Source organism: Oenanthe melanoleuca, chromosome 3 (assembly GCF_029582105.1).
Source record: "Oenanthe melanoleuca isolate GR-GAL-2019-014 chromosome 3, OMel1.0, whole genome shotgun sequence".
Classification (NCBI taxonomy): domain Eukaryota; kingdom Metazoa; phylum Chordata; class Aves; order Passeriformes; family Muscicapidae; genus Oenanthe; species Oenanthe melanoleuca.
The window spans coordinates 5396906-5421071 of NC_079336.1; the positions used below are offsets into that span (position 1 = coordinate 5396906).

The following is a 24166-nucleotide window of genomic DNA, read 5'->3' on the forward strand; positions in this document are numbered from 1 at the left end:
GTCCTGTGTGCACAGTGGAGTCATATTCTCATTCTCTGCATGGGAGGATTTCAAATGCCAAATCTATACTTTTGGGAGAAGTGCAGCTGAGGCTGCAGTCCAAATACCCTATTGCTGCCATGGTAGATGGTGGTGGGCAGCCAGCTGACCTGGAAATGAGGGACCCCAAGGGTTCTGATTGCAAAGGCTGTGAGCCTTGGGCAGGGGCTGAACACTTAATTAGCATCACTCCCTCTTGCTCTGGGCTCAGGCAGAGCTAAAGGGCCTCTGCCTGATAATCCATCACCCCAGCAGCAGACTCTCATGTCCACATTAATCCCTTCACCACACAGAGAGTTAGGCATCCTTCCTAAAATCAGATATGAATGACTTTATTAATAACAAAAATGTATCTCAAAGATTTAGCTAAATCTAAATATAATATTAATGTATTTAACTCACAGTCATTTAACTCAATTGATATCAATGACATTTTCTTAACTTAGATGCTGATAAGTGAACATCTGTATCATCTACACTGCCTGAAGATCTGCATTAGAAATTAAATTACTTGTTTTCTACAGTGAAAGACCAACAATTTGCATGGGCTCCAGCTTTTCTCTCATTTCCTACTTTATGAAAATCTCACACTTCACACAGGAGAGAATCTGTAACAGTGCCTTTTCCATCTTGGGATTGCTGAAAATCAGAATAAGAGAATGAACACCTGGAAAATGCATACAGATAGATGGATAGAAGAAGTATCATGGTATTTTCATTCATCATGGTATAAAATATCGTCAAGACCAAACATACAAAGTTGATGCTGTACATCACTAAGAAGGAGAGAATAGATTTCATGGCTCTGATGTGGGCTTCCACGCTGAGGTCCTTCATGGAGTTTGTCTGCATCTTGTGTTTGTGTCTCCAGAGAGAAACGAGAAGGAGAAGAGCAGCACAAATGACTGCCATGAATGAAATAGCACATCCTAAGCCAATGAGAAAAAAAGAAGTGAAAAGATTTTTATCAAATCGGATACTTTCTGTCCAAAATTTTCCCAGGCAGGTGAAATTAAGGTGGTAACTCTGCAAAGTTTCATTGAGGTTGTTACTCTGCATAGTTTCATTGAGGTCATAGGTAACGATGCCAATAGCCAAGGCTAAAATCCCTGATCCCAACAAGAGCCATGGCACCATCCTGTCAATTTTTACTTTCAGGTAGTTGAAGAAGCTGTTCCTGAAATTGGCAATTTTTATGCAATAAAATACACATAGACAGGCAGAAACCCACAAGTTGGAACAATTAAAAAATGTTTGCAAAGATGCAAGTAGTTGATGTATGATGTGAACATGCAGGTAATTGGGATAAATTATATAAAGGAAGTTGCATACCCATGCAAAGCACAAAAAGGAAATCCTGGAGAAGCTGAGAGGCAGCAAGATCTTCTCATTAGAGTTCAGGGTTTTCTTTCTGACCCAGCCAATGCAAATCACACTAATGATGAAAGCATTTATCCACATGCCAGCAAATGTCTCCAGGCTGATGATGGCCAAAATTATGGCCCCAGATGAAGTGACATTGGATTGCTGTGGAGAGTGACAAGCTTCCATGCTGGAGCTGGGGAGCAGAGCTGTGCTGGCCAAGGGGGCTGTGGCAGCAGTGCCTGAGGCAGGTCAGTGGCTGCTGCTGCTGGAGTGTCAGGGATGGCAAGAGGAGCTTTATAGAGCTGCTGCTGCTGCTGCTGCTGCTGCTGCTGCTGCTGCTGCTGCTGCTGCTGCTGCTGCTGCTGCTGGGGGGATTTTGGTGGAGCTGCTGCTGGGAGCAGGGCAGGTGCAGGGATGTAAATGTGCTGGGTATCCCCTTACCCGGGGCCAGTGTCACTCTTGACTATTTGCATGTTGCTTCAGGGGGGCTGTGTTGGGAGACACAAACAGTGGGGATGTTTTTCTGCAGTGGAGAGTGTTGTGCTTGTGAGACTGAGCCCTGTTTGATCAGTGTCAGGCTTCAGCACCTGGGTTCTTCTGTCCTGTGGGCATCAATAACACTTGTGCAGAGCCCTGGCTGTGCTCAACAGAGAATGGAGGGGACGCTCATTGTCCTCTTTAATTTCAGAGTCTGGGAGCTGCAAAGTTTAACCTGGATGCAAGAAAACGAGGTTATTTTGATCTTTCACAGGCATTGAAGTCCATGTTAGTTTTAACAATGGTATTACCTTAAGAGTAAGTGAAGAGACACAGATTGGGGCATGTGAGAGCAGGCCAGGAAAGTAAAGCTGGAATGTTTTACAAGGATAAGGTGAAGCATGTGGAGGAAAAAGTGTAAATATTGGGAGAATTCCATGTGCAAATGTTCCAATCTCATCTGCTGGGAAAGTGAAGACTTTTAAGGATGGCAGCTTACTGGCTTTTTCACACATCTCTAGTGCCCTAAAGTTTCGAGATTAATTTAGGTCCTGAAAGCTGTGAGGTTTCATACAGGCAAGCTGAATTAAGATCTGTAGGGCCTGGACTGCTCATGCATTTTGGGAGAGTACAGGACCTGTCCCATTTGGCCTTGCTCATCAGAACCACTGAAACCAAAGAGATCTCATAAGATGCTGTGGTGGAACCATGAAAAATGAAAGCCCAGCAAAAAGCTCTATGGCTACAGGAAATGAATCACCAGAATTTCCTCTCTTCACAATGATGATAGCAATGTTTTCTGTAGGATATAAGAACGAGCAGTATGTTGTGTGAAGATTCACATCATATCCTCTTAATTGGATTTTGCTTGGCAATCCTAAAGACTTGGAATGAGACCCAGAGCAGTTTCCATACCGTGCCAGCACTGGGCAGCCATTCCCATTGACTTCTGACATCTCTCATGTCACAGCTTCTCCAAGCTGGGCACATCCTGCATCTGTCCCCATGGGCTGGGCAGTGGGACTGTGCTGATGGACACCCTGTCCCCTGCAGTGCCAGCTGAGTGGGGCTGGTGCACAGGGCAGTGTCCCTGGGCTGGGTGTCACACTGTCAGGGACTGCAGAGCAGTGGAAGAAGGGATGTGCAGTGTGGTTTGCTGGGGCTGTGGTGGTTTGTGTGGTAACACATGCAAGGTGCTGGGTTGTGCCTGCTGAGTCTTGTGGCGTGGGAGGTTGTCAGGGATGATGTTGCACTGGATGTAGGGAATAAGATGGATCTTCCAGGGCTTTGCTGTGAAAGTGCTTGGGACTGTCAGGTTCAAGGATGAAGTTGCTGAGCAGCAGCAGGGGAAGAAGGGAGCTGTGCTTGTTCCTGTCCTTTCAAGGCCTTTCACTGGGGAGTTGTGTCCAGAAGAGCTGCTTAAGATCTGCCTCTGGACCTGATCTGGAGACAGAAGTGACCAGTTCAGGTTCTGCTGTGTTCCTGCTGGAACTGTTTCATGTTTCACCTGCTGTGGGGGGTTGACCTTAGGGAGCAGCCAAACACCCACCCAGCTGTTCCTTCTGTCTTCTGCACAGGCAGCTCAGGGGTGAAAGACAGGATGGAAAACTCAGGGACCTAGACAAAGGCAGGGAGATCACTTGCCCATCATTCTCACAGACAAAACAGAGTCGACAAATGGGGAAAAGGAATCTAATTTATTGCCTTTGAAAGTAAAATAGGATGATAAGAAACCAATGAAAAACTACAACCTGCTGCCTCCACCATCCTTCCATCCCTGGCTCAATTTCATTCCTTCATCCCCAGATCCTCCAACTCCACTCCGAACAGAAGCATAGAGGGAAGATGAATAGGGGCTGTAGTCAGCTCTTAGCAAGTTGCCTCCTCCATTCCTTCCTCCTCTCACTGTTCCCCTGATGCAGAGCAAAGCCTGTTACCTGGGTGTTTTACTGAGCCAGAGTGCACTGGGCAAAGCCAAGCTCATCACCAGGTCAAAGCAGGCCAGCAGAGCAGTCCCACAGAGCAGGGAATGCTGTCCTTGCAGGCAGTGGGGCACAGAGGACACGCAGGGCTGGCGTGGGAAGGGGGCTCTGCACCCCCTGAGCTCCCCAGGGCTGCTCCTGCCTCGCTCTTTGTGCATCAGTGCCCACCTCTGGTGAGTGCCAGGGGTCAGCATGTTCACCCAGAGCTATTGGCCACTGCCACACAGTGATACAGCCCATCATAGATCACACAGCACAGGAACACAGCAGAAAGGTATGTAAACTGAAGTAGAGATCAACCTGTTGCTTCCTTCAATCAATTCAATCAGTGAAAAACAAAATATTTGAGGCACGTTTTCAGTATGATTTTATTAATTTTTTTTGAGCCAGTTTGTATGCTAGTGTTGGACAGTATTCTGTTACATTAAGAGTATAGAAAATTGCTAGAAAATAAAACCCTTGCTGGTCCTCAGAGATCAAACAGTCTAGGTGTTGCTCATCCGGATTTTGAATTATTGCAAATTATATAAGTCTTCTCTTTCACAGTCATAGAAGCACAGATTGTGCATTTTATTGTAGAAATACAAATTTGGATTTGCCATTGGTAAATATACTCCCTTGCTTAGCTCTAAATATATTAAAAAAAAAAAAAAAAAAAAAACAAAAAAAATGGGCAGTATGTAATTCAATAAGCTTAACTTTGCCATCAGTTTCGCCTATATAACAGAATTTCACCAGGCTACAATCTGACACAGTCAAGTAGAAAATCATTAGAAAGAGGTATTCCCTGCTTTGGGAAGGGGAGAGAAGCAATCCTGATGTCCTGTCTGCACAGTGGGGTCATATTCTCATCCTCTGCATGGGAGGATTTCAAATGCCAAATCTATACTTTTGGGAGAAGTGCAGCTGAGGCTGCAGTCCAAATACCCTATTGCTGCCATGGTAGATGGTGGTGGGCAGCCAGCTGATCCGGAAATGAGGGATCCCAAGGGTTCTGATTGCAAAGGCTGTGAGCCTTGGGCAGGGGCTGAACACTTAATTAGCATCACTCCCTCTTGCTCTGGGCTCAGGCAGAGCTAAAGGGCCTCTGCCTGATAATCCATCTCCCCACCAGCAGACTCTCATGTCCACATTAATCCCTTCACCACACAGAGAGTTAGGCATCCTTCCTAAAACCAGGGCTAAGTGTCTTTGTTAATAACAAAAATACATCTCAAATATTTTGCTAAATCTAAATACAATATTAATGTATTCAACTCACAGTAATTTAACTCATTTGATATCATTGATATTTCTTAACTTAGATGTTGAAGAATGAACATCAGCATCATCTAAACTGCCTGGAGAGCTACATTAGAAATTAAATTACTTGTTGTCTATAGTGAAAAACCAACAAATTTCAAGGTCTCCAGCTTTTATCAGCGTTCCTACTTCATGAAAAATTTACACTTTGCATAGGAGAGAATCTGTAACAGTGCCTTTTCCAGTTTGGGATTGCTGAAAATCAGAATAAGAGAATGAACACCTGGAAAAGCATACAGATAGATGTAGATAAGAAATGTCATGATATGGTCATTTGTCATGGTATAAAATATTGTCAAGACCAAACATACAAAGTTGATGCTGTACATCACTAAGAAGGAGAGAATAGATTTCATGGCTCTGATGTGGGCTTCCACTGCTGAGGTCCTTCATGGAGTTTGTCTGCATCTTGTGTTTGTGTCTCCAGAGAGAAACGAGAAGGAAAACAGCAGAAAAGATGACTGCCATGAATGAAGCAGCATATCCAAAGCCAGTGAGAAAAAAAGAAAAGAAAAAATGTTTATCCATTCTGATAGTTGCTTCCCAAAAATTTTCCACGCAGGTGACCGTGAGGTTGTTACTCTGCACAATTTTATTGAGGTCATAGGTCACGATGCCCATAGCCAAGGCTGAAACCCCAGACCCCAACAAGAGCCATGGCACCATCCTGTCAATTTTTACTTTCAGGTAAATGAAGAAGCTGTTCCTGAAATTGGCAATTTTTATGCAATAAAAACCACAAAGACAGGCAGAAACCCACAAGTTAGAATAATTAAAAAATGTTTCCAAAGATGCAAGAATTTGAAGTGTGATGTGAACATGAAAGTACTCAGGATAAATTATATAAAGGAAGTTGCATACCCATGCAAAACATAAAAAGGAAGTCCTGGAGAAGCTGAGAAGCAGCAAGATCTTCTCATTAGAGTTCAGGGTTTTCTTTCTGACCCAGCCAATGCAGAGCACACAAAAGATGAAAGCATTTATCCACATGCCAGCAAATGCCTCCAGGCTGATGATGGCCAAAATTATGGCCCCAGATGAAGTGACATTGGATTGCTGTGGAGAGTGACAAGCTTCCATGCTGGAGCTGGGGAGCAGAGCTGTGCTGGCCAAGGGGGCTGTGGCAGCAGTGCCTGAGGCAGGTCAGTGGCTGCTGCTGCTGGAGTGTCAGGGATGGCAAGAGGAGCTTTATAGAGCTGCTGCTGCTGCTGCTGCTGCTGCTGCTGCTGCTGCTGCTGGGGGGGATTTTGGTGGCACTGCTGCTGGGAGCAGGGCAGGTGCAGGGATGTAAATGTGCTGGGTATCCCCTTACCCGGGGCCAGTGTCACTCTTGACTATTTGCATGTTGCTTCAGGGGGGCTGTGTTGGGTGACACAAACAGTGGAGATATTTTTCTGCAGTGGAAAGTGTTGTGCTTGTGAGACTGAGCCCTGTTTGATCAGTGTCAGGCTTCAGCACCTGGGTTCTTCTGTCCTTTGGGCATCAATAACACTTGTGCAGAGCCCTGGCTGTGCTCAACAGAGAATGGTCAGGGCGACCCATTGTCCTTTTTAATTTCAGAATCTGGGAGCTGCAAAGTTTAACCTGGATGCAAGAAAACGAGGTTATTTTGATCTTTCACAGGCATTGAAGTCCATGTTAGTTTTACCAATGGCATTGCCTTAAGAGTAAGTGAAGAGACACAGATTGGGGCATGTGAGAGCAGGCCAGGAAAGTAAAGCTGGAATGTTTTACAAGGATAAGGTGAAGCATGTGGAGGAAAAAGTGTAAATATTGGGAGAATTCCGTGTGCAAATGGTCCAATCTCATCTGCTGGGAAAGTGAAGACTTTTAAGGATGGCAGCTTACTGGCTTTTTCACACACTCTAGTGCCCTAAAGTTTCGAGATTAATTTAGGTCCTGAAAGCTGTGAGGTTTCATACAGGCAAGCTGAATTAAGATCTGTAGGGCCTGGACTGCTCATGCATTTTGGGAGAGTACAGGACCTGTCCCATTTGGCCTTGCTCATCAGAACCACTGAAACCAAAGAGATCTCATAAGATGCTGTGGTGGAACCATGAAAAATGAAAGCCCAGCAAAAAGCTCTATGGCTACAGGAAATGAATCACCATCATTTCGTCTTTTCAGAATGATAACAGCAATGTTTTCTGTGGGATATAAGAACCAGCAGTATGTTATGTGAAGATTCATATCATATCCTCCTTACTGCATTTTTTTTTTCAATCCTAAAGATTTGAAATGGGACTCAGAAGAGTTTCCATACTGTGCCAGCACTGGGCAGCCATTCCCATTGACTTCTGACATCTCTCATGTCACAGCTTCTCCAAGCTGGGCACATCCTGCATCTGTCCCCATGGGCTGGGCAGTGGGGCTGTGCTGATGGACACCCTGTCCCCTGCAGTGCCAGCTGAGTGGGGCTGGTGCACAGGGCAGTGTCCCTGGGCTGGGTGTCACACTGTCAGGGACTGCAGAGCAGTGGAAGAAGGGATGTGCAGTGTGGTTTGCTGGGGCTGTGGTGGTTTGTGTGGTAACACATGCAAGGTGCTGGGTTGTGCCTGCTGAGTCTTGTGGCGTGGGAGGTTGTCAGGGATGATGTTGCACTGGATGTAGGGAATAAGATGGATCTTCCAGGGCTTTGCTGTGAAAGTGCTTGGGACTGTCAGGTTCAAGGATGAAGTTGCTGAGCAGCAGCAGGGGAAGAAGGGAGCTGTGCTTGTTCCTGTCCTTTCAAGGCCTTTCACTGGGTAGTTGTGTCCAGAAGAGCTGCTTAAGATCTGCCTCTGGACCTGATCTGGAGACAGAAGTGACCAGTTCAGGTTCTGCTGTGTTCCTGCTGGAACTGTTTCATGTTTCACCTGCTGTGGGGGGTTGACCTTAGGGAGCAGCCAGACACCCACCCAGCTGTTCCTTCTGTCTCCTGCACAGGCAGGGCAGGGGTGAAAGACAGGATGGAAAACTCAGGGACCTAGACAAAGGCAGGGAGATCACTTGCCCATCATTCTCACAGACAAAACAGAGTCGACAAATGGGGAAAAGGAATCTAATTTATTGCCTTTGAAAGTAAAGTAGGATGATAAGAAACCAATGAAAAACTACAACCTGCTGCCTCCCCTATCCTTCCATCTCAGTCTCAACTTCACTCCTTCATCCCCAGATCCTCCAACTCCACTCTCACAGCCACACAGGGGAAAGTAGAATATGTGTTTCAGTCAGCCATTAACAAGTTGCCTCCTCCATTCCTTCCTCCTCTCACTGTTCCCCTGATGCAGAGCAAAGCCTGTTACCTGGGTGTTTTACTGAGCCAGAGTGCACTGGGCAAAGCCAAGCTCATCACCAGGTCAAAGCAGGCCAGCAGAGCAGTCCCACAGAGCAGGGAATGCTGTCCTTGCAGGCAGTGGGGCACAGAGGACACGCAGGGCTGGCGTGGGAAGGGGGCTCTGCACCCCCTGAGCTCCCCAGGGCTGCTCCTGCCTCGCTCTTTGTGCATCAGTGCCCACCTCTGGTGAGTGCCAGGGGTCAGCATGTTCACCCAGAGCTATTGGCCACTGCCACACAGTGATACAGCCCATCATAGATCACACAGCACAGGAACACAGCAGAAAGATATGTAAACTGAAGTAGAGATCAACCTGTTGCTTCCTTCAATTAATTCAATCAGTGAAAATCAAAATATTTGTGGCAGATTTGCAGTATGATTGTTCCTTTTTTATGTATCCAGTTTGTGTACCATTGCTGTGTATTTTTCCGTTACATTAAGAGAATGGAAATTTGGCAGAAAATAATCCCCTTGCTGCTCCTCAGAGATTAAAGGGTCTGGGTGCAGCTAATCTGGTTTTCAGATTATCACAATCTATGGAAGACTTGTCATGTTCAATAAGGTCATGCACAGAAATACAGAATCACAGACAATGTATTTTATTGTAGAAATACAAATTTGAATTTACCATTCATAAGCAAACTCTTCTAGATTTGTTCTAAATATATGTGAACAAAAAAAACCACACCAACACCAAAAAAATATATGAGTAATTTGTTAAGGTCAACTTTACCATCAGTTTAACCCATAAACAGAATTTACTCAGAGTACAATCTAAAAGAGTTGAAGAGAAAATCTTTACAAAGAGGTGTTCCCTGCTTTGGGAAGTGTAGAGAAGCAATCCTGATGTCCTGTCTGCACAGTGGAGTCATATTCTCATTCTCTGCATGGTAGGATTTCAAATGCCAAATCTATACTTTTGGGAGAAGTGCAGCTGAGGCTGCAGTCCAAATACCCTATTGCTGCCATGGTAGATGGTGGTGGGCAGCCAGCTGATCTGGAAATGAGGGACCCCAAGGGTTCTGATTGCAAAGGCTGTGAGCCTTGGGCAGGGGCTGAACACTTAATTAGCATCACTCCCTCTTGCTCTGGGCTCAGGCAGAGCTAAAGGGCCTCTGCCTGATAATCCATCACCCCAGCAGCAGACTCTCATGTCCACATTAATCCCTTCACCACACAGAGAGTTAGGCATCCTTCCTAAAATCAGATATGAATGACTTTATTAATAACAAAAATGTATCTCAAAGATATAGCTAAATGTACATACAGTAATAATATATTTAACTCAAAATAATTTAATTCAATAGATATGAATGATATTTTTCTTAACTTAGATATTGATGAGTGAACATCTGTATCTTCTATACTGCCTGGAGAGCTGCATTAGAAATTAAATTACTTGTTTTCTACAGTGAAACACCAACAATTTACATGGGCTCAAGCTTTTCTCTCATTTCCTACTTCATGAAAATCTCACATTTCACACAGGAGAGAATCTGTAACAGTGCCTTTTCCAGCTTGGGATTGCTGAAAATCAGAATAAGAGAATGAACACCTGGAAAAGCATACAGATAGATGGATAGAAGAAGTGTCACAATATTTTCATTTGTCATGGTATAAAATATTGTCAAGACCAAACATACAAAGTTGATGCTGTACATCACTAAGAAGGAGAGAATAGATTTCATGGCTCTGATGTGGGCTTCCACGCTGAGGTCCTTCATGGAGTTTGTCTGCATCTTGTGTTTGTGTCTCCAGAGAGAAAAGAGAAGGAGAAGAGCAGAAAAGATGACTGCCATGAATGTAGAAGTATATCCAAATCCAGTAAGAAACAAAGAAGGGAAAAAATGTTTTTCTATTCTGATAATTGCTTCCCAAAAATTTCCAGGGCAGGTGAAATTGAGGTTGTTACTCTGCATAATTTCATTGAGGTCATAGGTAATGATGCCCATAGCCAAGGCTGAAACCCCAGATGCCAACAAGAGCCATGGCACCATCCTGTCAATTTTTACTTTCAGGTAGTTGAAGAAGCTGTTCCTGAAATTGGCAATTTTTATGCAATAAAATACACAAAGAGAGGCAGAAACCCACAAGTTGGAATAATTAAGAAAGGTTGCAAATGATGCAAGCCGTTGAAGTATGGTGTGAACATGCAGGTAGTTGCGATAAATAATTGAAAGGAACTTGTATATCCATGAAAAGAACAAACACAAAATCCTGGAGAATCCCAGCAGCAGCAAGATCTTCTCATTAGAGTTCAGGGTTTTCTTTCTGACCCAGCCAATGCAGAGCACACAAACGATGAAAGCATTTATCCACATGCCAGCAAATGCCTCCAGGCTGATGATGGCCAAAGTTGTGGCCACGTATGAAGTGACATTGGATTGCTGTGGAGAGTGACAAGCTTCCATGCTGGAGCTGGGGAGCAGAGCTGTGCTGGCCAAGGGGGCTGTGGCAGCAGTGCCTGAGGCAGGTCAGTGGCTGCTGCTGCTGGAGTGTCAGGGATGGCAAGAGGAGCTTTATAGAGCTGCTGCTGCTGCTGCTGCTGCTGCTGCTGCTGCTGCTGCTGCTGCTGCTGCTGGGGGGGATTTTGGTGCCACTGCTGCTGGGAGCAGGGCAGGTGCAGGGATGTAAATGTGCTGGGTATCCCCTTACCCGGGGCCAGTGTCACTCTTGACTATTTGCATGTTGCTTCAGGGGGGCTGTGTTGGGTGACACAAACAGTGGAGATGTTTTTCTGCAGTGGAGAGTGTTGTGCTTGTGAGACTGAGCCCTGTTTGATCAGTGTCAGGCTTCAGCACCTGGGTTCTTCTGTCCTTTGGCCATCTATAACAATTATGCAAAGCCCTGGCTGTGCTCAGCAGAGAATGGTCAGGACACTCACTCTCCTTTTTAATTTCAGAGTCTGGGAGTTGCAAAGTTCAACCAAGATGCAAGGAAATGGGGTTATATTGATCCTTCACAGGCATTGAAGTCTACGTTAATTTTACTCTTCACTTAAGAGTAAGTGAAGATACGCTTATTGGGGCATGTGAGATGAGACGAGGAAAGTAAAGGTGCAATTTTGTACAGGGATAAGGTGAAGCATCTGGAGGAAAATCAGTAAATACTGGGAGAAGTCCCTTTGCCAAGGTTCCAATCTCATGTGCTGACCAGGTGAAGGCTTTCAAGGTTGGCACCATGCTGAATTTCTTGCATACTGCAGTGCCCTAAAGCTTTGAAATTAATTTAGATCCTAAAAGTTGTGAGGTTTCTTAAAGGCAACTTGATTTAAGCTCTGTAGGGCATTGACTGCCCATGCCTTTTGGGTGAGTAAAGGACCTGTCCCATTTGGCCTTGCTCATCAGAGCCACTGTAAGCAAGGAGATCTCATCAGATGCTCAGGTGAATCCATGAAAAATGAAAGCCCAGCAAAAAGCTCTATGGCTACAGGAAATGCACCACCAGCATTTTCTGTCTTCACAAAGATGATAGCAATGTTTTCTGTGGGGTAAGCGCACTAGCAGTTACATGAAGATTCATATCACATCCACCTAACTGTTTTTGGTTTTTTTGTTTTTTTTTTTTTTTGTTTTGTTTTTTGGCAATCCTCAACACATAGAATGTGACCCAAAGCAGTTTTCCATACCGTGGCAGCACTGGGCAGCCATTCCCATTGACTTCTGACATCTCTCATGTCACAGCTTCTCCAAGCTGGGCACATCCTGCATCTGTCCCCATGGGCTGGGCAGTGGGGCTGTGCTGATGGACACCCTGTCCCCTGCAGTGCCAGCTGAGTGGGGCTGGTGCACAGGGCAGTGTCCCTGGGCTGGGTGTCACACTGTCAGGGACTGCAGAGCAGTGGAAGAAGGGATGTGCAGTGTGGTTTGCTGGGGCTGTGGTGGTTTGTGTGGTAACACATGCAAGGTGCTGGGTTGTGCCTGCTGAGTCTTGTGGCATGGGAGGTTGTCAGGGATGATGTTGCACTGGATGTAGGGAATAAGATGGATCTTCCAGGGCTTTGCTGTGAAAGTGCTTGGGACTGTCAGGTTCAAGGATGAAGTTGCTGAGCAGCAGCAGGGGAAGAAGGGAGCTGTGCTTGTTCCTGTCCTTTCAAGGCCTTTCACTGGAGAGTTGTGTCCAGAAGAGCTGCTTAAGATCTGCCTCTGGACCTGATCTGGAGACAGAAGTGACCAGTTCAGGTTCTGCTGTGTTCCTGCTGGAACTGTTTCATGTTTCACCTGCTGTGGTGGGTTGACCTTAGGGAGCAGCCAAACACCCACCCAGCTGTTCCTTCTGTCTTCTGCACAGGCAGCTCAGGGGTGAAAGACAGGATGGAAAACTCAGGGCCCTAGACAAAGGCAGGGAGATCACTTGCCCATCATTCTCACAGACAAAACAGAGTCGACAAATGGGGAAAAGGAATCTAATTTATTGCCTTTGAAAGTAAAATAGGATGATAAGAAACCAATGAAAAACTACAACCTGCTGCCTCCACCATCCTTCCATCCCTGGCTCAATTTCATTCCTTCATCCCCAGATCCTCCAACTCCACTCCGAACAGAAGCATAGAGGGAAGATGAATAGGGGCTGTAGTCTGCTCTTAGCAAGTTGCCTCCTCCATTCCTTCCTCCTCTCACTGTTCCCCTGATGCAGAGCAAAGCCTCTTACCTGGGTGTTTTACTGAGCCAGAGTGCACTGGGCAAAGCCAAGCTCATCACCAGGTCAAAGCAGGCCAGCAGAGCAGTCCCACAGAGCAGGGAATGCTGTCCTTGCAGGCAGTGGGGCACAGAGGACACGCAGGGCTGGCGTGGGAAGGGGGCTCTGCACCCCCTGAGCTCCCCAGGGCTGCTCCTGCCTCGCTCTTTGTGCATCAGTGCCCACCTCTGGTGAGTGCCAGGGGTCAGCATGTTCACCCAGAGCTATTGGCCACTGCCACACAGTGATACAGCCCATCATAGATCACACAGCACAGGAACACAGCAGAAAGGTATGTAAACTGAAGTAGAGATCAACCTGTTGCTTCCTTCAATCAATTCAATCAGTGAAAATCAAAACATTTGAGGCAGATTTGCAGTATGATTATTCCTTTTGTTTACATCCAGTTTGTGTACCATTGCTGTGTATTTTTCTGTTACATTAAGAGAATGGAAATTTGGCAGAAAATAAACCCCTTGCTGCTCCTCAGAGATCAAAGGGTCTGGGTGCAGCTCATCTGGTTTTCAGATTATCACAAACTGTGGAAGTCTTGTTATGTTCAATAAGATCTTTCACAGAGTTACAGAATCACAGACAATGTATTTTATTGTAGAAATAGAAATTTGGATATGCCATTCATAAACACACTTACTGGACTAGATCTAAATATATGTAAACAGAAAAAACCCCAACAACAACAACAACAAAATCTATGGGTAATTAAATAAGCTCAACTTTTCCATCAGTTTTGCCTATAAACCAAATTTCACCCAGGTGCAATCTGAAGTAGTCAGGGAGAAAATCTTAACAAAGAGGTGTTCCCTGCTTTGGGAAGGGGAGAGAAGCAATCCTGATGTCCTGTCTGCACAGTGGAGTCATATTCTCATTCTCTGCATGGTAGGATTTCAAATGCCAAATCTATACTTTTGGGAGAAGTGCAGCTGAGGCTGCAGTCCAAATACCCTATTGCTGCCATGGTAGATGGTGGTGGGCAGCCAGCTGATCTGGAAATGAGGGACCCCAAGGGTCCTGATTGCAAAGGCTGTGAGCCTTGGGCAGGGGCTGAACACTTAATTAGCATCACTCCCTCTTGCTCTGGGCTCAGGCAGAGCTAAAGGGCCTCTGCCTGATAATCCATCACCCCAGCAGCAGACTCTCATGTCCACATTAATCCCTTCACCACACAGAAGAGTTAGGCATCCTTCCTAAAATCAGATATGAATGACTTTATTAATAACAAAAATGTATCTCAAAGATTTAGCTAAATCTACATACAATAATAATGGAATTAACTCACTGTCATTTAACTCAATAGATAGGAATGAAATTTTCTTAACTTAGATGTTGATAAATGAACATCTGTATCATCTACACTGCCTGGAGAGCTGCATTAGAAATTAAATTACTTGTTTTCTACAGTGAAAGACCAACAATATGCATGGGCTCCAGCTTTTCTCTCATTTCCTACTTCATGAAAATCTCACACTTCACACAGGAGAGAATCTGTAACAGTGCCTTTTCCAGTTTGGGATTGCTGAAAATCAGAATAAGAGAATGAACACCTGGAAAAGCATACAGATAGATGGATAGAAGAAGTATCATGGTATTTTCATTCATCATGGTATAAAATATCGTCAAGATCAAACATACAAAGTTGATGCTGTACATCACTAAGAAGGAGAGAATAGATTTCATGGCTCTGATGTGGGCTTCCACGCTGAGGTCCTTCATGGAGTTTGTCTGCATCTTGTGTTTGTGTCTCCAGAGAGAAACGAGAAGGAGAAGAGCAGCACAAATGACTGCCATGAATGAAATAGCACATCCTAAGCCAATGAGAAAAAAAGAAGTGAAAAGATTTTTATCAATTCGGATACTTTCTGTCCAAAATTTTCCCAGGCAGGTGAAATTAAGGTGGTAACTCTGCAAAGTTTCATTGAGGTTGTTACTCTGCATAGTTTCATTGATGTCATAGGTAACGATGCCAATAGCCAAGGCTAAAATCCCTGATCCCAACAAGAGCCATGGCACCATCCTGTCAATTTTTACTTTCAGGTAGTTGAAGAAGCTGTTCCTGAAATTGGCAATTTTTATGCAATAAAATACACATAGACAGGCAGAAACCCACAAGTTGGAACAATTAAAAAATGTTTGCAAAGATGCAAGTAGTTGATGTATGATGTGAACATGAAAGTACTCAGGATAAATTATATAAAGGAAGTTGCATACCCATGCAAAGCACAAAAAGGAAATCCTGGAGAAGCTGAGAAGCAGCAAGATCTTCTCATTAGAGTTCAGGGTTTTCTTTCTGACCCAGCCAATGCAAATCACACTAATGATGAAAGCATTTATCCACATGCCAGCAAATGCCTCCAGGCTGATGATGGCCAAAATTATGGCCCCAGATGAAGTGACATTGGATTGCTGTGGAGAGTGACAAGCTTCCATGCTGGAGCTGGGGAGCAGAGCTGTGCTGGCCAAGGGGGCTGTGGCAGCAGTGCCTGAGGCAGGTCAGTGGCTGCTGCTGCTGGAGTGTCAGGGATGGCAAGAGGAGCTTTATAGAGCTGCTGCTGCTGCTGCTGCTGCTGCTGCTGCTGCTGCTGGGGGGGATTTTGGTGGAGCTGCTGCTGGGAGCAGGGCAGGTGCAGGGATGTAAATGTGCTGGGTATCCCCTTACCCGGGGCCAGTGTCACTCTTGACTATTTGCATGTTGCTTCAGGGGGGCTGTGTTGGGTGACACAAACAGTGGAGATGTTTTTCTGCAGTGGAGAGTGTTGTGCTTGTGAGACTGAGCCCTGTTTGATCAGTGTCAGGCTTCAGCACCTGGGTTCTTCTGTCTCTTGTTCACCTACAATGACCAAGTTTGTTTAGCATACACTAATTAAAAATATTATTTCCTTTGGTAGTTTTTGGTATTGATTGTGGGCAAAGGATTTCTTTGAGAGAATATTAATTTCCTGTTATTTTTCTTCCCTGCTTTTTGCTTTATTTGATTGTTCTCCTTCCTGGTTTTGCTGTCAGAACAGAAAGCACTGTGTAGATTTCAATGTGGTTTTTCTCTTTTTAAATTTTTTTTTGTCTTTTATTACTTCTTCTCTCCCTATGCTTCTGAGAAAACTAGAAGTGAATCCTCTTAGAACAGTTGTGAAAATATACTAACTCTGCTGTTTCTCTACTTGTGCAGAGGCATAAAAGGAATACTTGTCATGGTTTCAGAATGGTCCTCCCCTGTTGTGTGCCCCAATTTCGACTCTCCACACCACACTGCTGCTCTCTTTCACTCCCCTTTTTCCCACCTTCCTTCTCCTCTTCGGAGAGGAGAATTCGAGGAACAAAAGGCAAAGGTAAGAACAAAGGTAAGAAATGGCTTAAGGTGAGAACAATTTACTGGAAACAGCAATGAGATAAGAAAATGAACAGGAACAGCAACACTACTGATGCCAGAGGGTGTAACAGAAGAAATTATTCACATGTGTCACGGTGTGACTGGGTTTTGCCAGTTCTAATATATTTAATTTCTTTTAGAGATAGGATTTAGGAGCATAGACAAGGCAGGCTCAAAACTTAGAAAGGTACAAGAAGAAATTTATTAATATCACAAAAAGAATTCAGAATAAGTTTTCTAGATTGTTCCCTCCTCCCTTCATTCCATATTTCTTAACAACATCATATAGAAAACACTTCAGTCAGTTATCCACCCAAATAATCATTTCAGTTTACTTAAGAGAGAAAAGTTCCTTTTTTGGTTTAGGCTTAGGGGGTGTCTTCACTTTCACAATCTACATCTGCCCGGGAAAATATTGCAGATTATGACTTTTCTCCCATTTCTACAGTCCTTCCAGAGCTGTGCTATGGGTTATGTTACACACTTGGGGTACCATTTTTAAAGGCAGGCTGCTGAAAATCAAAATTCTCTTCATCTCCTTCTCTATCAAATGTTGCTATTCATATTCAAGTCCCAAAACAGCTCCATTTCCCTGAGGCAAAAAGTCTTCTTCTCAAGCAACCAAACCTCCCCAAGTATATTTCACAGTTTAAAGGAATTTTAGTGTAGTCACCGTCCCCTTAGCCCACAAAAAAAGAGGTTTTCAGCTACTTATCAGTTGCATCTTTTAAATCTCTTCCCATCAGGAACTTTATCTTTATTCCGCTGACTTCTGTGACTCCATGCTTTATTTCTTCTCATTCAGGGGAGCTCAGGAGATCGAGAATCTTATCCAGGCATGAAAAGGGTTAAAATTGTATCCAGAAGAAGCCACGTGGGGAGCTGGAGGCCTCTTCTCTCAGAACGAACGGTGTGGGGAGGGGGGAAGGGAGAGCCTTTGGTGGCTCCTCGATCCCCCCGCTCGGCCACGCCACGTGGAGAGTCAAGCGGAGCCGAGCGGAGCGGAGCTGAGCCCCACAGGGCCGAGCCCCACAGGGCCGAGCCCATCAGGGCCGAGCCGGGGCCGCCTGGAGCCATGCGGCCCGGCGGGGCCGGGGGCCGGGGTGCTGGGCAAAGGGGGGTGGTGCCCCGGCCAGAGGCCACCGCACCACCCGGGAGCCAGAAGCCGAAAGAGGATTAGTTAGCGTGAGCCAGAAGCTCTCAGAGACGGGACAGCCCCTCCTACCCCCCGGCCTCCCGCTGCTTCCCTCAGGCGAATCCACCCCATTCCTCTAGCACGTGAAACCAACACAACATGGCAATAACTCCCCAGTAATAGACAATATCAGAAGGAACCTCTTCTCCCCAGAAGACAAACCCTTTCCCTTGCCTCTGGTCAATGAGGTGGTATTGAATAACCCTTGAGCACTGGCCCTGCTCTCTCCTGGCTGCTGGAGAGATTAACCCTGTCCTGCTCAGAAACAGGACAAAATGTTACAATAGCAGGACCACACCCTGGCTATGGCTTGGAATCAGCTCTGTGTAGGGAATCTGGTAGCTTAAAACATACAAAGGTGTATACAATCAGAGTCTTCATTGCTGGGTTTTCAAATCAAGAAGATATGGATAAGGGGCTTCAAAGACAGGAGTCTGCTTTTTGTTCAAATCCATTCCCTGTGGCACCACTGAAGAAGGGGGAGGATTCTCCAGGAAGTTGTATCTACCAAGTTATGTGGATTTTTTTTGGATGCCGTTGTGCATCTCAGAATGCATCAGACCTCTGATTTTATGCACATGGAGAGCCACACAGCTGTACTGGGATCTGAGAGACATCACACACACACTGCATTGCTTCACCTGAGCTTGGTTTAGGCTGAACACTTTCCCTCTCCAGAATCCTTGTTTTTCTTCTTTATTATAGGAAATCCCAGATGATGAGCCTTGGTTAGCTAATGTGTTAGGCTTTTTGTTGCCCAGTTTCTTCTGAGCAAATCCATTCCATCCATACCTAAACTTCAATACGCAGAAGGCCACAATTGCTTCAGGATACAATCATGGAAAAGAAAATCCAAACTCCTTGGGGCAGGTGTTATGCTTGTAGTGGAAATATTAATTCAACTCCAAATCCTTCTTAGCTAGAGAATGTGGATTGGTGTGTTATAAAGTGGCATTAATTATTTGTTTGCTTGTTTCTAGGCAGTTGCTGTTTCAGGAGAGTTGGGCAGTTTGGTGAGGCTGCCTGCTAGAATGTGTGGTCTTTGGAAAACGAGATATTGCAGTGGTTGAGAGGTTGCTCTGGAATAAATGGTTCTATCTCTCAATTCAGAAGCAGGAAAGAAGCTTTTTGAAGGTGAGATGAGAATTGCACAGCTGGCACTGGACATGAGGGGCAACGACCCTCTGAGCCTGAGCTGGTGAAATCAATGAGCAGTTCAGGTTGTGTTCTGTTCATGCTGCTGTGACAGGAAACTTTCCTGTCTCAGCACCCAGGGGACCCTCTGACAGTCACAGCCCACCACCAGAGACTGTGTCTGCTGGGACCAAAGCCCCTTCAGAGTGGGCAGCTGCCCCACTGCACTCCCTACACACACCACAGTCAGAGCCAGACCAGGTTTCCTCCCCAGCCTGGCACCACGTTTGCCATAGGAGAGTCTCAGGCCTCTGGATCTTTAAAGCACTTGCATCATGGCACAGTAGCACAGAAGCAGCTCCAGCTGAGTGCCTCTGAGGAGGTCACCCAAACAACTGGATTTCTGGGACTTTATGTCCTTCCAGTCCATGCCCATGATGATTGGAGTGTCTTAGTGTCCAGTCACCTGGCTGGTGCCACAGGTCCCTGAGGCCTTTGCTGTGCAAGGCTTGGCACCATGCTTGGGACTCCCAGCACTCGCCCACAAGCTGCAGCTCACATGGCAGCTGCTCCCTGAGCTGTGTGCACTGAATGTATTCCTTCACACTGGAACTCTTTCACATTTGCAGGCCCTGTCAGGGTGAGTTGGCCTTGGACAGCTCTCAGAGCCCCACTCAATCACTCCTTCACTCTCACTCTGCAACAGGGCTGGGTGGCAAATGAGATGGAACTGCTCATGAGCCAAGATAAGGACAGGGAAATCACTCACCAATTATTCTCACAGACAAAACAGACTCGACACAGGGAAAACCAGTTTAATTTATAGCCTATTGAAAACAGAGAAAGATGATGTAGAACATGCCCAAAACTAGAATATTTTATCCTCATGCCCAAACAATCTCAGGCTCAATGTAACTCATTCTGAGATTCTCTACCACCTCCTCTCCTCAGCAGCACAGGAGGATAAGGAATGGAGGTTGTAGTGAGTTCATAAAAAGTTGTCTCCTGCACTCTTGCCCAGCTCCAGCATGGCTCCCTCCCATGGCCTGCAGTCCTTCAGGACTTGTCATTTTCCAGAGGAGCCACAACAGTGGCTGATGAGATGAGCAGTGTCCTGTGCTGGGTCCCTTGGAGTGCCTGGAAGTCGATTTTCCCGGCATGGGACAGCCTTGACCTTGCACTGCTGAGACCCCACAGGCCCTCAGCTGCAGTACCTGGACCAGGCACCCCATGTATCAGCTCATCAGTCACTGTGAGATGAAATTGTGACGTTATTCCATGCTGCACCTTGCACAAAACCCACGTTCCTGGGGATTGAACTGAGCCAGAGTGCACTGGGCAAAGCCAAGCTCATCACCAGGTCAAAGCAGGCCAGCAGAGCAGTCCCACAGAGCAGGGAATGCTGTCCTTGCAGGCAGTGGGGCACAGAGGACACGCAGGGCTGGCGTGGGAAGGGGGCTCTGCACCCCCTGAGCTCCCCAGGGCTGCTCCTGCCTCGCTCTTTGTGCATCAGTGCCCACCTCTGGTGAGTGCCAGGGGTCAGCATGTTCACCCAGAGCTATTGGCCACTGCCACACAGTGATACAGCCCATCATAGATCACACAGCACAGGGCCAGCTACAGCAGAAAGAAAGGTAAACCATAATAGAGATCAACATGTTGTTTCATTCAATCGATTCAATCAGAGAAAGTCAAAAACATTGAGGCAGGTTTGCAGTATGATTATTGTCCTTTGGCATCCAGACCTTGTACATAGTCCTAATGACATTGCTATTGGCAAAAATTGAACTCTAAGAGCTGTTTTAATAAAATGCAAATAATAATTTATTTACCTCCTAATGATATTGGTTGAAAGTACTTGAAATATATATAGCTGAACATGTCTACGGTCTCTACTGCCTGGAGGGTTGCAATGAAAATAAATTGAACTTCTTTTCTCTAAAATGATTTGCATGAGCTCCAGCTTTTGTTACACGTTTTACCTCATGCAAATCTTGTACTTCATACAGGAAAGAAATCTCAGCAGTTTCTTTTCCAGCTTGGGATTGCTTAAAATCAGAATTAGGGAATGAATACCTGGATAAGCATACAGATATATGGATATAAAAACAATCATATTATTTTGATTCATCATGATGTAGGTTATTGTCAAGACCAAACATACAAAGTTGATGCTGTACATTATGAAGAAGGAGAGAACAGATTTCATGGCTCTGATGTGGGCTTCCATACTGGGGCTGTTCATGGAGTTTGTCTGCATCTTGTGTTTGTGTCTCCAGAGAGAAAAGAGAAGGAAAACAGCAGAAAAGATGACTGCCATGAGTGAAGTGGTGTATAAAACACCAGTGACAAAAAAAAGAGGATAAAAATGTTCCTCTAGACTGATAGTTGCTTTCCAAAGTCTTCCTTGGCAGGTGAAATTGAGGTTTTTACAGACAGCTTCATCCACAGTGTTGTAGATGAGAATTCCAATAATCAGGGAGAAAATCACTGACCCCAACAAAAGCCATGGCACCATCCTGTCAATTTTTACTTTCAAATAGTTGAAGAACCTGTTCCTGAAATTGGCAATTTTTATACAATAAAAAACACAAAGAGAGGCTGAAACAAACAAGCTAGAACAATTAGAAAAGCTATAAGCACCTCCAAGTATTTGAAATATGGAATAAACCAGAAGGCAGTTGGGGTAAATGTTTGAAAGAAAGCCATATATCCATGAGGAACACAAAGAGCAAAACCTGGAGCATCCCAGCAGCAGCAAGATCTTCTCATTAGAGTTCAGGGTTTTCACTTTAACCCAGCATGTGCAAAGCAGACAAACGATGAAAGCATTTATCCACATGCCAGCAAATGCCTCCAGGCTGATGATGGCCAAAATTATGGCCCCAGATGAAGTGACATTGGATTGCTGTGGAGAGTGACAAGCTTCCATGCTGGAGCTGGGGAGCAGAGCTGTGCTGGCCAAGGGGGCTGTGGCAGCAGTGCCTGAGGCAGGTCAGTGGCTGCTGCTGCTGGAGTGTCAGGGATGGCAAGAGGAGCTTTATAGAGCTGCTGCTGCTGCTGCTGCTGCTGCTGCTGCTGCTGCTGCTGCTGCTGGGGGGGATTTTGGTGGAGCTGCTGCTGGGAGCAGGGCAGGTGCAGGGATGTAAATGTGCTGGGTATCCCCTTACCCGGGGCCAGTGTCACTCTTGACTATTTGCATGTTGCTTCAGGGGGGCTGTGTTGGGTGGCACAAACAGTGGAGATGTTTTTCTGCAGTGGAGAGTGTTGTGGTTGTGAGACTGAGCCCTGTTTGATCAGTGTCAGGCTTCAGCACCTGGGTTCTTCTTGTCCTTTCATCATCTATAACAATTATGCAAAGCCCTGGCTGTGCTCAGCAGAGAATGGTCAGGACACTCACTGTCTTTTTATAATTTTAGACTCTGGGAGCTGCAAAGTTCCGTCAAAGATGCAAGAAAATGAGTTTACTTGAATTTTTTCCAAGCATTGAAATCCATGTCAGTTTTACCAATGGCATTGCCCTAAGAGTGAGTGAGGAGCCAACTATTGGGTCAGGTAAGGGGAGCAAGGAAAAGTAAAGCTGGAATTTTTTACAGAGATAAGGTGAAGTATCTGGAGGAAAAAGAATAAACATTGGGAGAAGTCCCTGTGCCATGGTTCCAATCTCATGTGCTGAAAAAGTGAAGTCATTTAAGGTTGGCACCATGCTAAGTTTCTCACACACTGCACTGCCCTTATGAATGCCCAGATGAATTTGGATCCTGAAAGCTGTGAGGTTTATATTAGGCGAGTTGAGTCAAGCTCTGTAGGGCATGGGTTAGTACAGGATCTGTCCCATTTGGCCTTACACGTAACAACCACTGAAACCAAGGAAATCCCATCTGATGCTGCGGTGGAACCATGAAAAATGCAAGCCCAACAAAGAGCTCTATGGCTACAGAAGATGAACCACCAGCATTTCCTCTCTTCAGAATGATGACAGCCATGTTTTTTGTGGGATAAATGCACCAGCAGTACGTTAAGTGAAGATTCATATCACATCCTCCTAACTGCATTTTTTTTTGGCAATCCTAAAGACTTGAAATGTGACCCAGAGCAGTTTCCATACCGTGGCAGCAATAGGCAGCCATTCCCATTCACTTCTGACATCTCTCATGTCACAGCTTCTCCAAGCTGGGCACATCCTGCATCTGTCCCCATGGGCTGGGCAGTGGGGCTGTGCTGATGGACACCCTGTCCCCTGCAGTGCCAGCTGAGTGGGGCTGGTGCACAGGGCAGTGTCCCTGGGCTGGGTGTCACACTGTCAGGGACTGCAGAGCAGTGGAAGAAGGGATGTGCAGTGTGGTTTGCTGGGGCTGTGGTGGTTTGTGTGGTAACACATGCAAGGTGCTGGGTTGTGCCTGCTGATTCTTGTGGCATAGGAGGTTGTCAGGGATGATGTTGCACTGGATGTAGGGAATAAGATGGATCTTCCAGGGCTTTGCTGTGAAAGTGCTTGGGACTGTCAGGTTCAAGGATGAAGTTGCTGAGCAGCAGCAGGGGAAGAAGGGAGCTGTGCTTGTTCCTGTCCTTTCAAGGCCTTTCACTGGGTAGTTGTGTCCAGAAGAGCTGCTTAAGATCTGCCTCTGGACCTGATCTGGAGACAGAAGTGACCAGTTCAGGTTCTGCTGTGTTCCTGCTGGAACTGTTTCATGTTTCACCTGCTGTGGTGGGTTGATCTTTAGGAAGCAGCCAGACACCCACCCAGCTATTCCTTCTGTCTCCTGCACAGGCAGGGCAGGGGTGAAAGACAGGATGGAAAAACTCAGGGACCTGAGACAAAGGCAGGGAGATCACTTGCCCATCATTCTCACAGACAAAACACAGTTCACATGGGGAAAAGGAATCTAATTTTTTCATATTGGAAGTACAGTAAGATGATGAGAAACAAACAAAAAACTAGAACTTGCTGCCTCCACCATCCTTCCATCCCAGTCTCAACTTCACTTCCTTCATCCCCAGATCCTCCAACTCCACTCTCACAGCAGCACAGGGGAAAGTAGAATAGGAATTTCAGTCAGCTCTTAGCAAGTTGCCTCCTCCATTCCTTCCTCCTCTCACTGTTCCCCTGATGCAGAGCAAAGCCTGTTACCTGGGTGTTTTACTGAGCCATAGTGCACTGGGCAAAGCCAAGCTCATCACCAGGTCAAAGCAGGCCAGCAGAGCAGTCCCACAGAGCAGGGAATGCTGTCCTTGCAGGCAGTGGGGCACAGAGGACACGCAGGGCTGGCGTGGGAAGGGGGCTCTGCACCCCCTGA

At 45.8% G+C, this 24166-nt stretch overlaps 3 protein-coding genes and 2 pseudogenes across 3 annotated transcripts; all 5 read right to left on the reverse strand.

Annotated features, from left to right (window-relative positions):
- Window positions 1–608: 608 nt before the first annotated feature.
- On the reverse strand, window positions 609–1590 carry LOC130251900 (taste receptor type 2 member 9-like; annotated as a pseudogene).
- Window positions 1591–5290: 3700 nt separating this feature from the next.
- On the reverse strand, window positions 5291–6245 carry LOC130251342 (taste receptor type 2 member 9-like; annotated as a pseudogene).
- Window positions 6246–9938: 3693 nt separating this feature from the next.
- On the reverse strand, window positions 9939–10892 carry LOC130251343 (taste receptor type 2 member 9-like). The gene has a single exon (XM_056487893.1). It carries the CDS (start codon window positions 10890–10892, stop codon window positions 9939–9941), a length of 954 nt encoding a protein of 317 aa, XP_056343868.1.
- A 3677-nt stretch (window positions 10893–14569) lies between these two features.
- LOC130251344 (taste receptor type 2 member 9-like) lies at window positions 14570–15603 on the reverse strand. The gene has a single exon (XM_056487894.1). The coding sequence runs from the start codon at window positions 15601–15603 to the stop codon at window positions 14623–14625; it is 981 nt and encodes a 326-aa protein (XP_056343869.1). The 3' UTR covers window positions 14570–14622.
- Window positions 15604–20847: 5244 nt separating this feature from the next.
- On the reverse strand, window positions 20848–21801 carry LOC130251345 (taste receptor type 2 member 9-like). Its single transcript, XM_056487895.1, has one exon. The coding sequence runs from the start codon at window positions 21799–21801 to the stop codon at window positions 20848–20850; it is 954 nt and encodes a 317-aa protein (XP_056343870.1).
- Between the last annotated feature and the right edge of the window lie 2365 nt (window positions 21802–24166).

Excerpts from the sequence above, each read along its gene's own strand:
- LOC130251344 (XM_056487894.1), bottom strand. The coding sequence starts at position 15,603 with ATGGAAGCTTGTCACTCTCCACAGCAATCCAATGTCACTTCATCTGGG.
- LOC130251343 (XM_056487893.1), bottom strand. The coding sequence starts at position 10,892 with ATGGAAGCTTGTCACTCTCCACAGCAATCCAATGTCACTTCATACGTG.
- LOC130251345 (XM_056487895.1), bottom strand. The coding sequence starts at position 21,801 with ATGGAAGCTTGTCACTCTCCACAGCAATCCAATGTCACTTCATCTGGG.